The sequence below is a fragment of the Megalobrama amblycephala genome, linkage group LG10 (assembly GCF_018812025.1).
Source record: "Megalobrama amblycephala isolate DHTTF-2021 linkage group LG10, ASM1881202v1, whole genome shotgun sequence".
NCBI lineage: Eukaryota > Metazoa > Chordata > Actinopteri > Cypriniformes > Xenocyprididae > Megalobrama > Megalobrama amblycephala.
Genome location: NC_063053.1, coordinates 12,967,491 through 12,981,144, shown reverse-complemented (window position 1 = coordinate 12,981,144; position 13,654 = coordinate 12,967,491). Strand labels below are relative to the sequence as shown.

At 37.2% G+C, this 13,654-nt stretch overlaps 1 protein-coding gene across 2 annotated transcripts in view; it reads right to left on the bottom strand.

The window, feature by feature from the left end:
- Window positions 1-13,654, bottom strand: part of atrnl1a (attractin-like 1a) — a 264,774-nt gene that overhangs the window by 18,979 nt on the left and 232,141 nt on the right. Inside the window, exons 30-31 of one of the 2 annotated variants that reach the window (XM_048204632.1) lie at window positions 4,725-4,833; window positions 1,430-2,852 (exon numbers count right to left, since the gene is read on the bottom strand). In XM_048204632.1, the coding sequence (XP_048060589.1) occupies window positions 2,791-2,852; window positions 4,725-4,833 (171 nt within the window). In that variant the 3' untranslated portion in view covers window positions 1,430-2,790. Of the gene's footprint in view, window positions 1-1,429; window positions 2,853-4,724; window positions 4,834-13,654 lie in introns of those variants that run through there. The other variant, XM_048204631.1, reaches the window with a different exon arrangement.

Here is a 13,654-nt window from a genome sequence, read left to right as displayed (position 1 = left end):
AAAACCTGACATAATGCCATCAGAAATCATAATAAGAGAGAGAAGACAAGCAACCAAAAGCAGGTTCAGCAAACTTAAAATATCTACCATATTTTTCAGGTAAGAGTGGGCGCAGCCATTTGTAAATTTAATGTGTCTGGCTTCCGGTGTCATTCGCTTCCAGTTATTTTTAGCTGTACAAAATAGCTCATTATATGCTGCTTGATATAGCAAACTGGTATTTCTTAACATTATTTTAATGTATTGTGTTAATTATAAACACGTGGTTTGTACAGCAAACAGTTTTACAGTTTACTGCACTTATAGCGGCAGTCTTGCATATTCACAGAAAAAAAACCTTACTTGCGCATTGAAAAATAAGGTGGATAGAAGAACAGAAACACCAAAGGACTAACTCAAGATGCAACACTGCTGCTGGACATGTTCACAAGACTGGGAAAAAAAAAAAGAAGAAAAAAAAAGGGGTAAGACAGAATGTTGAGGACCAACTGAATATATTTTGACAACCTACACAATCACTCAATCACACACACACTCTGGTTTCCATGTTGTATGGGAACTTGCCATAGACATAATAATTTGTATACTGTACAAACTGTATATTCTATCCCCTAACCCTACCCATCACAGAAAATGTTCTGCATTTTTATACACCATATTATATATGTATAATAGAAATCTTTTGTAATGTTATAAATGTGTGTACTGTCACTTTTGATCAAGCTGGCTTTTTGTATATGGATTGTTCTTCAGAGTTTTTGTTTTGCATTCCACAGTTCAGATTTGATCTATCATGACCCTACCCTGTCCTCTCCTTCAGTGCTTTTCAGATGAAAGCAAAAGAATAAACTAAGACAACTATTCACACCAAGTGCCTTCTGTATTGACATCTCTCCTTACTTCACCCTTCATCTGCAACTTTTAAGAAATATCACACTTGAGAAGCATTGGATTGCCAGTACACACACACACACACACACACACACACACACACACACACACACACACACACACACACAATAAAAATATGAGGAAAATATTTGGTAGCACTTTACAATAAGGTTCATTATTTAACATTAGTTTACATGAACTAATAATTAAACTCACTTATACAGCATTTATTAATCTTTGTTAATGTTAATTTCAACATTTACTAATACATTATTTAAATCTTGTTAACATTAGTTAATGCACTGTGAACTAACATGAACAAACAATGAACAACTGTATTTTCATTAACTAACGTTAAACGAAGATTTGTAAATACAGTAACAAACGTATTGCTCATGGTTAGTTCAAGTTAGTTAATACATTAACTAATGTTTAACTAATGAACCTTATTGTAAAGTGTTACCAAATATTTTATATTTTTAAATATTACATATCAGGGCGGAACAAAAAACTTGGTTAAGTTATTTATCTGACAAAATTATTTTGTAAACTACAGCTATAGGTTTAATTTTACTATGCAAAAAAAAAAAAAAAAAAAAAAGTTCACAAGAAAAAGCATACACTGATTACAACATAATCTGTATTTTGTTGGTTCTCTCTTTTTGCATATGTTCATAATTTCTTTGTACGGTCTCCTCACTTTGCGCTGACAAGACAGCCCTTCTTTTTTACGTTAAAGGAGGAGTATATAATTTTTGCACCACTAGCAGTGCCAAAGCGAATTGCTATCTGAAGCCTATGCTTTTTTTTTTTTTTTTTCACCTGCCGTTCAAACTCAAGTTTGAGTACATAGGTACCTTCCTCCTCACATACCCATTGTTGTCTATTCATCTTGATGTTCTGATGTTTTTATGGCCATTTTCCATCTTCTTTGAGTAGTTCATGAATGCAGTGGGCCAACTTTGAGTGCTGCCACCTCTTTGACCGCCAATCAGAGCAACAGATTTCAGGTACACAGATAGGAATGTTAGAAACTTTTTCAATCATTGTTTTCATCAATCATTATTATTTTTCCCAATTCAGTTGGGTGCCGCTGGTGGTGCAGCAGCAATAACACACTTCCTCTTTAAGAAAATAATACATCAGTAAACCTTCAGGCAACCACAATTCTGCCTTAACACTGATAAAATATTGAACATAAACACTCTTTTGATCTAAGGTTTGTTTACATGTCCTCCATTATCTACGAGCGGCATTACCACACGCTGCAGGCCGAATCAGTCTAAATTTTAGTGTAATTCAAGGTGAAATGCATATTTTATGATTCACTCTTGCTATATGTGTCTGTGAAATACAAAGGTATCCAGCATCTCACCAAAACCATCTCCAAAAACCTGTCATGTGCCTTGAGGCCAAATACGCCTTTTCATTCTTTATCACAAGCAGCAGCACAGGAGCCTACAGATTCACATGTGCCAGTGTTCATTAAATCAAAGAGCAGGTATTAGGCCCTCACAGACTGAGCATGAGTTACAGTGCTGGAATAAGGGGGCTGGCTTAAGGGATAAAGGCGTACATTTACTGAGTGTGTTGGAGTATTTGGATTTGATTTTCCTCGGGGATAACATTATCCCTGTCAGATTTATTCCTCTGATCAGTCAGCACTATTGGACTCCCAAAATGCATTTTATCTCTTGTTTTCACCTCATCTTTAATCCTATATTCCTCTCTTTCTCCTTTTTTCCCACCCCTCCCATTCTTTATCTTTCTTTTTTCTGTCTTTCAATGAGGTGCAGTGGTGTCGGTGTCAGTGTCATACTGCAGTCAGAAGATGTTGCTGGCTTGCAGAGTGCTGCAAGTGTTATGTCTCTGAACCGCTACTTCCTGCTGCAGTACCATTTACAGCAGCTCATTCATCACGGTTACATGATGAACACAACCACACCACAGAGACAAAGAAACTGGGTATGAGAACAGATTAAAAAAAAAATCAATTAATGACAATGACAAATATGAGATGTAGACAGCCAGAATCCAAAGGGTCAGTGTTTGGCTGATTAAATGAGGATGAAAAGGAGAAAGGCCAGGAGAAGAAAAAATATGAGATGTACACAGCCAGAATCTAAAGGGTCAGTGTTTGGCTGGTTCGCCTCATTAGTCCCTGCTGGTAAATGTCATAATTACACCATCTGGCTGCTCAGAGCATCTTACAATTAGTGATTTATTTTATTACTATCCTTTTCTTTTATTTACTTTTTTTAAACTAAAAAATACACAGATCAGGTGTAACATTGCGACCACTGTCAGGTGAAGTGAATAACGCTGATTATCTCTTCATGGGTGGGATATATTAGGCAGCAAGTGAACATTTTGTCCTCAAAGCTGATGTGTTAGAAGCTGGAAAAATGGGCAAGCGTAAGGATTTGAGCGAGTTTGACCAGGACCAAATTGTGATGGCTAGACAACTGTGTCAGAGCATCTCCAAAACTGCAGCTCTTGTGGGGTGTTCCTGATCTGCAGTGGTCAGTATCTATCAAAAGTAGTCCAAGGAAGGAACAGTGGTGAACCGGCGACAGGGTCATTGATGCAAGTGGAAAGCGAAGGCTGGCCCGTGTGTCCGATCCAACAGATGAGCTACTGTAGCTCAAATTGCTCAAGAAGTTAATGCTGGTTCTGACAGAAAGGTGTCCGAATACACTGTGTATATACAGAACAGTCAGGGTGCCCATGCTGACCCATGTCCACCGCCGAAAGCACCAACAGTGAGCTATGGAAGAAGGTGGCCTGGTCTGATAAATCACGTTTTCTGTCATTATAGGACATGTTGTAGTCCAGATTAAAATATAAAAATGTCAAAGTTTGAAAATAAATAGCCTATTAAGTTTTTAAGTATTAAGTATTTGGTGCTGTGATGAACAACATTACGAATACAAAAAACTGAATGGCTGTTTGAAGCATTAAAGCGATTCCGGGGTAACCGCAGCATTTCTGCAGTTCCATCAGCGCCCTCTGCTGTATGAGAGTGAACCTGCACTTTCATTCAGCGTGTCTCCCTTCACTCCTTCCGCCATGTGCTTCTCATGCACGTTGGGCTTGTTTACATGCCTATCTCTTTTACAGCTGTGCATTTTATTATTTGTGCATTTTATACTCTTAATGGGGAAAGTATTTTTAAAATGCATTATAAAAAAATGAATATTTCGTAATAAATAATTATTCACGGTATTTTGAATTGCCCGCGATAACAATATCGTGCATATTCATTATCGTGATATATCGTATTACCGAATATTGGCACATGTCTAAGTGGGACCAACAGAATATTAGGAAGGTGGTCATAATGTTATGCCAGATTGGTGTATATATAAATTTTAAAGGTTCCTTTAAAGCTGAAACTCCGCCCACATTCCTCATTCATCTGCATTGGAAGTTCAGTGGTAGGCCCGCCACGCTCTAGGCCTGGGTTCGATTCCCGGCCCATGCAAATGTCATTTTCTTTTAAATGTGCTTCAAAACAAAAAAATAAGTATTTAAATATGTAAATAAACTTATCAAATCAAAATTATTAACAAGTACATAACTGCATGTTAAGCTGAAACTCCGCCCACATTCCTCTGCCAGGGTTTGATTACCGTGCTAATGCACATGTGATTTTTTTTTTATACTTGTTTAGAGATTTTTGCTCTAGTGAAAAATATGTAAATAAAACCACCAAATCTAAATTATTAATGAGTACACAACTACATGTTAAAGTTGCATGTAGAAGATTTGTAGCAACTTCATCTACAGCCAAAGCTAAGATGTTAAATGTATGTTGAATCTTGAATTCTCACCGCACTGGCCAGGGGGAGGCACTCCAGAAGATGCCCGTGGAAGACTCATCAGCAATGTTTGCACAGCAGCACAATTCCCAGAACATGGCTCCATAGCTAGGGGACCAGCCTGAGAAAAAACAGTAGAGTTTTGAGTTTTGAAATTGCCATCAGTAATAATCTGATGCAAAACATGGTGGCCAAAATGTAATCTTAAACTGATGTAGCACTATTTTTTGCTTCCTTCCCTTACACAAAACTCACATACCAAACACAACACTGTTTAAAATGCATGTGGTGAGGCAGATGACATATTTAATAAACAATCATTTATTAAATATGACTGCAGAATATTTATAACAAGATACTGTATCTTCACACACATCATTCAAAAATAAACTGAGCATCGCTGCATCACTGTCAAATTTCAGGATAATCGATTTGTTATACCAGTATTCCCAGATAATGAGAAGTCCCTCTTATTTCCTATCATACCCAAGACTATTAGATGGTGGCTGTATGATGGTCTATGAACAATAATTTTTGATTCAAAACAGTATGTGGGTAATACATAGGTACCATAAATTTATAGGTTTCCTGACACACATTACAGCACACCTGTCACCAAAAACAATCTGTTTTCTTTCACAAAATTCACACCTGTCAAAGATGATGAACACTTTGTTTAAGCTGAGCCAATAATGCTCACATACAAACATTAAAGTCCAATTTCATTTGATTCTCACTCTAGATTCTTTGACAATTTAAAGTCTTTTTTTTTTCTCCATTATGCGACATGGCAAAGGGGCTAATTCATTTCTGTTTTAGCCCACAACAAAACCATGTCAGAATCCCATCATCCGTTTAGGTGACATAAATTCAATAGTTAAATAAGGGCTTATGATTGATTGAGTGTAAATGAGGGCAGTCCAATCCCTAAACTACACAGAGAAGCACCAGCAGGTGGTGAAAGTGGATTTCTCCTTAATTTGCATTTTAAGGGCTGTTTATGGTGCATAAACAAAATGGGCAGAGCTTTAAAAATTAATGCATACAGTTGGCCTACTGCTGGGTGTTTGATTATTATAGAAGCTCCGTTACACACATTAAAAGTGTGTTTGAATGACAGGAAATTAAACACAGGACAGGATACTTTATGTTTAAGTTGTATGTTATTTCTCTATTATGGGTTCAAAATGTTATATTTAACACCACCCTACAGCGTATTTGAAACTAAAGAGTTTAATGTAAACGTGTAGTAAAAAACAAAAAAAACAAAACAAAACTATTTTCTATGCCAGTCTCCCAAATAAAATTAATTCTGGATGTTTTTCCTATGCAGACCATTGCAGCTTTCTAGTAAGTAAATATTAGCTTTAGCAAGGACATAAAATCTGCCAGCTTTAAAGGGTTAGTTCACCCAAAAATGAAATTTCTGTCATTAAATACTCGCCCTCATGTCGTCCCAAACCTGTAAGACCTTTGTTCATCTTCAGAACACAAATTAAGATATTTTTGATGTAATCCGAGGGTATCTGAACCACAGCAATGTCAATGTGCAATGTTTTCTTTTTTTGAGAAGTTTCCATTATTCAAGGGGGAAAACTATATTAATCCAATTGTGACAATGACATAACTATAATGCAAAATACACTTTCATGGTGTAATCATGGTGTAAGTAATCTGAAATCACTCACCATCAGCACAAGCAGCAAAATGTTGATTTTGGACCGTTTAAGTAAATGAATTGAAGATAAAAGGAAGTATACTGTGAGAGCTTTACGACTATTGTTCTAATGGGTCTGAAGGTCATGGTTGAGGGTGAGCTGTTGTATTGAACGCCTCTGACTGCACAGCCTGCGCTGTGGCCTCAGACTGTCTGACTATAGGGAGGTGTACAATGACCGCAGGGGTCAAAGAGGAGTATACACTGTTTACTTACATCTTGTCTGAGGTATTCAGTGATAGAGATGTTTCAGTTCAGTAGTTGCCAGCCAAAGCTTTTAACCTTTGATCTCTAAATCAATGTTTACTGTGTGGATGGACATAGAAGTAGCGGACAATTACAAAAGTTCTGCAGAGCAGTGTATCTTTTCTTTTTCATTTCCTTTCTTTTCTTTTTAACTTCTTTTTTACATTATATCATTTGACTAAGCACAAATTCTCTTGTCCCCTTTCTCCTTTTCCTCTGAAAGATGTGGCTAATAGGTTTAAGTGCTGAAGCGTACAGACTAATTATAGGTTGTGCTACCTATGTTTTTGTTAGGTTTTAGAGATGATGAATTCATCAACTTGGAGGAAATAGGTTCCATTTAATCCTCAATCCTTCATACATCAGTTTCCAAATGAACCCGCCACTGAGCTCGCCTTGGGAACAGATGTTGAAATACAATGGCCATTAACTTTGCACTCAGCAATATGTTCCTTCTTATGGAGAAAAAAGTGTTTGACAATGTATAAACATTATGTCACCTAATTAACACATACTGTAATGTCATTTATGCAAATGGTTGAAACTACAAAGAGTTTACTTTGGCAGCTATCTAAAGTATTGGACCACATACACAAATACATTCCAGGAAGCATAATGATAGTAATATAACAATGAATTATACACTCCATATTTCCATACTTGAGCATATGCAAATAGGATTTTAGAGTGAATGAATGCTGATATATCATATAGTTTTGTCTATAAAAAATAAAATAAAAATATCAAGACAAGCAAAACGAGGCACCTCTTCCATGTTAATCTGACTTTTTGTTCAACGACTTCAACAAATGTCAAGCAACTGGATATTTTGATATTTTAAGTGGTTTCTGTTTCTGTGTTGTTGAGTGGTCGCCCATTGTGAAATCTCACTTGTTCCACATTGAACATTAAATTCCTCCAGATTGGCTCAAATCTTGTAATGCCTTGTTGCAGTTAAACATTATGAACTGCTTTTCACTGGAAACTGGATAGAACACAGAGTAGGACACAACTAAAAATTTACAAATGTCATTACATTAGAAACAATATCAAAACAAGTGACCAACAAATAGAGCATACAAAAGATTTCAGAACACTTTTGAGTCATCTTTGCAATTACTTTTATGTATGGGTTATAAAGTTACGTTTAGTATGAAGTTTTCAAGTTCACACAGGTGGTTCATCACATTAACTATGACAACAACTAACATTTGACTGACATTTGATTAAATGTATTTTATAATTTTACCAACCTAGTCTTCTTTTTGAAAAAAACGTTTGCTTTTTTAAAATAAAAGCCACTTGGTTTTATATTTGTCATTTAATGCAACAACATTAGAGATGCACGGATACTAAATTTTTCAGCCAATACCGATAGCCGATTATTTAGAATGATATCTGCTGATACCAATAGTTTATTTTTCTTAAGGAAAACAATATCTCCCAACTAATGATGTAAACTGTACAGGGAACCCTATAACTTGTATTAAAAATTAAGAAATGACTGGCGCTATACGTTGCTGCTTGAACATGAGGCGCTCCGCCACGTCACATTTTATTGTCTGAATTTCATGATAAAATGGACACAATGTCTTATCAGAAATAACAAAGCACAAAGCTCTTTACGATTGTTGGATGGGAGGCATGCTACAAATCTGTTAAAGGGGTGATGAACTGAGAAATCAAATTTTCCTTGAGCTTTTGACGTATAAGAGGTCATCATACTATAAGAATATCCTGCAAGTTTCAGATCTGAAAACTTCCTTTTTAGTCCAATAAAAGCTTTAATTGACACCAGACCCAGCAAATGACAGGTTTTTCAAAGTGGGGATCTATGACGTCAAAGGGCAGCAAGCACCGCCTCTGCAGAAGATGATCAATGCCTACTTCATCACTGCCTGTTTAGCACTGCCCACCAATTCACACATGACATGCAATAGAATAGGTAGCCTAAGTAACATAGGCCTATGTGGTGGTAAACCAGACAGAGCTACCAAGCAATAAACATGCCGTTGAGGATTACAAAATATTGTGCAGTGCCTGGACTCGACAGTAATGCAACATGTAAGTAATTGTGTTAATTACATTGCCTGATCTGATATTAATGATTCATGTACAGTCAGATGATCTTTGTCTGTGTGTCAGTAAATCAAACCAGTGACTAAACGTCAACTTGCGTTGTTTGTCTTAGTAGGATGAACATAATCTGTTATTTAACGGTGATTAAATTATATAAAGAAAGCGATCAAAGAAAGCTCCCTTTGCAATTGTTGGAGCAGCGCGTGCTGAAGCTATCAATCAAACAGCGCGAGTTTATCAGGGACTCCCGTTTTATTCAACAAATCTCTTCATTATATCACGTTTGCATTTGTTAGTGTATAGAAATTGAGTTGCAATGTCGAGATCACTGCTTTCATGCACTCAACATGTCTGTGATCGGCTACAATGTTCATCTCTGCAACCTTTCATGCCACAATCTAAATACAATGCCATAGATCTAAATGTTATGCAGCACTTTTCACGATTAGTTAACCTTGAGAGCTGTAATAGTAAAAACGTGCTAAAAGAGAGAGTAATACTTAACTATTTCAAATGGAAAGACGTTGATCACAGCAGTGGGTGTTTACACTGAAGTCTCACAGCAGACAAGCCCCTTAAAACAGAGCGTTCAAACCAGAAGGCTAAAATCAGGGTAGGAAAAATGTCTTTTATTTATAAATTATGATAATTTTTGATGTAAAAAGCATACTAACATTATACGTGCACCCCAGAAAACATTATAAAACAATAAAACAACACAGTTCATGACCACTTTAAAATGTTTGGTGTAGGAAAAATGTGGATCTGGCAACCCTGGTTTGAACTATGGATGATTCATAAGATCAAATAGACCCTGATTTAACATCGCTATTTTTAAACTTTTAATGCGTTAGTCGCTTAACTTCGACAACCCTAAATTCAAAAGAAGAGACATTTTTTACACACAGTATACCGAGTTGCAGCCTGACATTTTTCCACCCTCTTTTGATTGACAGAATACACTCGGGCCTGATCAACGGCTGCTTATAAACAATTGCCTATGACCGATAGCAAAAATAATTGCTTTTATAGGCCGATAAAGTTTATTGGTCAATACATTGGTGCATCCCTAAACAACATTCATACTTTTTAAATGTAAATTTACAGTTAAATTCTATTTTGAGGTGGCTGTGGAACTATAGTCACATTCGCACCTGTTGCACTGGCCCAAAACACTAGGAAAGGGGAAGAAAGACGCAGTGACTGGGAGAGATAGAGAGACAGTGTGCATCCAAGCAGGACTTGGCTTCTCTTGGGTGAAGCATTAATCTCTTTAAAAGCCTTCATTAGCTCAGATTTATCCATCCCCCACTTGCTGAAGCAGCCTGTTCATCCACCAGAGCTGGGCAGGATATTTGTACATTTAATTTTAATCCTCGTTAATAGCTATTTTATTAAAATGACACCTTCAAGAAGAAGGGCATTAACAGTGAAGTGATTGACTCTTCATGACAGATTGATCCAGGGTGTGAATGGAGAGATTGACTGTTCAGAGCGGGTGGTGAGGTGATCCAAATTAATCAAGCTAAGTAATACAGCATATAAATCAGGAAAGGGGCACAAGGCTCCTTCAAGGGAGGACTTTAGGTCCCGGGCAGCGGTATACCTCGTATGGGCCTGCTGAGATCCCACAGTGGCTGCTCCTTTAGAGAAATAACTACTAAAAGATATGGATGGATGTTCATATGCGACATTTATAGTATAGGACATTTCACGACCGGTGGAAAGTAATTTCAATATTTGACATTTACAAATGCTGAAAAGCACTCAAATACAAAAACAACTGATACAGGTAAAAAATATTATGAAAATATCAAAACAGAGTCGACACACTTTTACTACCAAAGGAATTTTTAATAATATATTCACTAAAGACTTCCTTTGGATCAACGGTGCTCTAATTTTATGTTTTGATATTGGGATATTTGACATTTAGAAAAACAAAAGGCTTGTTAAAAAGTTGCATTTGTGTTAGCATCCTTCACCTGAGGCATTATGTGCCTTATGTGGTTGAGCTTTGCTTTTTAGCAAACTTTGTGCATTTCAATCTCCATCTTCCCACTCAAGAGTGGCTGAACAGCCCTAAGGGGCTCTGACTGCTCTATGGGATTTTGAGGTAGGTGGTGCGTCCTGAATTCTGAATGTGCTGCCTTCAAACATTATGCACCCACATCAGTCGTATGTTATAGCCAGAACTTATACCGTGCCATCAGTCCCTGCTTCGTTCTCAAAGACAGGCTTTAAAACAGTGGGTACGTCTGTTGAGTGGCCATCAGGTCTGTGAATCATGGAGGGATAAAGTGTGAAGGCTTCATCAAATGAAGTGATGAAGAGGTAATAAACACTGAAAGGCGAGGAAAGATCCTGTAGCGCAACTGTAAGGGCATGGCGCTAGCAATGGCAAGATCATGGGTTCAATTGCAAGGGAATAACAATGTAAAAAAAATACACCTTGCACATAAGATGCTTTGGAAAAAGTGACTGCCCGATGAATAAATATACATTTAATAAATGAAAGTAAATAGGGAGAAAGAGAGTGCTAAACAAATAGAGCCAAATCCAAAACTGTTCAGTTCAGTATGTTTCAAGTGTCTTTGCCATATTTTCTCTGTCAACCAACACAGATGTCTACCCTTCAAGAATTGGGATGTATATACCGTATGGGATTTAAAGCATGATCAGCAGTGCTGAAAAAGCATTCTGGCAATATAGAGAGCAGACTCTGAAAGGGAATCTATTTTAACGTTATTTATACCAGATTCAGTTGGGGCAACTGCATCGCCAACCAGATCTCATGGCAATTTGTACGTATTTGATGAGGTGGCTAATTTGTAAGAATTTGTACGACCTCACTCGTATGAATTCATATGATTTTCGCTAAATAGTACGTATTTTACAAGTTGCCCAATTCATATGAATTCGTATGAATGACCTACCCCTAACCCCGCCCCTAAACTTACCCATCACCCAAATCGAACAAATTCGTACGAGTGAGGTCACAAATTCATACGAATTAGGCACCGAGTAAAATACGTACAAATTGGTCATGAGTCTACAGTCTACTTCTAGCACACATCCTCTGAAAGTTGGCTGAAATTAAACTATCCATTTAAAATTACATTCCTGACACAGTCTACAATTTGCTATAGTTTTAACACCTGATATTATTTCAAACAGGTATTACAAATTATGGCATCGCAATTTATTTATTTATTTATTACATGAAAAAGCCATCACATACAGCACATGTTTTCAGTTAAGTTAAAGTCAGAGTCAGAGGTGTGATTTTTTTTAAAAATGTTTATCTTCAAAACAAATATTTTTGCAGTGTATGATGATGGAGAAATATTATAGCATGTGGTACAATCATCAAATACAATGAAGAAAATTATTTCCGAAGCCAATTGAAAAAAATGCAATATGCCTTGTCATTCATAAGCTATTCTACTGAATTATTAGCCGCATATCTACTGGCAAAGACATAATCATATCCATGTATTCATCATGAACACAATAACAGCACTTTTAGTGAGGCACTTTACTATAAATGTGTCTTCTAAAAACTTAAATGAAAATTTAAAGCCTGTAGAACCCCTGTGATGTAATGGAGAGTTACTGAAATTACACCATTGATCCCAACATCCGGTTCTATGAACACTGTGCCTTTGAGCGAGGCACTTAACCCTTTGCTGTACTAGTGAGACTCTGTAATTAGTGTACTGTAAGTTGTTATGGATAATAAACTCCTGTTAAATGACATGTAACTGCCTGCTAAATGACAAGCAATTAGACAAGCAGTAAGAAAAAGGCAATTTAAAGAACAGAATTTGTAAGGTTGGCCTCAGACTGCACTGTAGTTAACACTATTTACTCTGAAGCTCTCAGCCCTTTCCTCTACCTCTGAGGAAGTCATGAAGACTCTAACAAAGTTTGCTGCATTTCTTCCACACAGTGATGGTGATTTAATGGTGAAATTCTCACTTAACTTAAAAGAGGCCTGGCCTTAATATCTCAGCTTTTCAGTAGACTAATGGCAGTGTCTTAGGGCCAGATTTAGGGCATTCCAGGACTTTTCTCCATATAGTGGACTTCACTAGGGTACAACGGGTTGAAGGTCCAAATTGCAGTTTCAATGCAGCTCCAAAGGGCTCTACACGATCCCTGTCGTGGAATAAGGGTCTTGTCTAGTGAAACAATTGGTCATTTCTTAAAAAAAATATAAAATTAAATAATAATTCTATACTTTTTAACCACAAATGCTCGTCTTGCACTGCTCTGCGATGCTCCAAGCATTATGTAATCACGTTGGAAAGGTCACACGTAACGAAGGCGGATGTATCGTGGTAGGGCGAAAAACTCCATCTCATTTTCTCCTTCAACCTCAAAATCATTCGACATTGTTGTTTTACCTTTTTTTATTAAGGGCGTTCGCTTTGTAGACACTCGGTCGGAACTTCTGCCTACGTAATGCGTGACCTTTCCAACATGATTACGTAATGCGTGGCACATCGCAGAGTGATGTAAAAAAATAAAAATTTATATATTAGGGATGTCCAGATCCGATCACGTGATCGGAAATCGGGCCCGATCATGTGGTTTCAGACTCGATCGGAATCGGACGTTACCTCCCGATCAGGACTCGGATATATATGTATATATATTCTCATTATTTTTAACACATCTATAGTGATGCGGTGGCACAGAGTTAGGCCTGTTTCACACTGCAAGCGTAAGCGGCGCGTAAGTAGCGCATATTTTTTTCAGCGTGCATGTCAACCAACGGATGCATTCACACAGGCAGCAGGAGCAGCTCGTAAAGCGTCAGGCAGGAGCGTCGCGTAAGCAGCAGTGCCGCGATCGTCTCGGCACCGAGTCTATCCCTGTGTCTCAATCAGCTCCC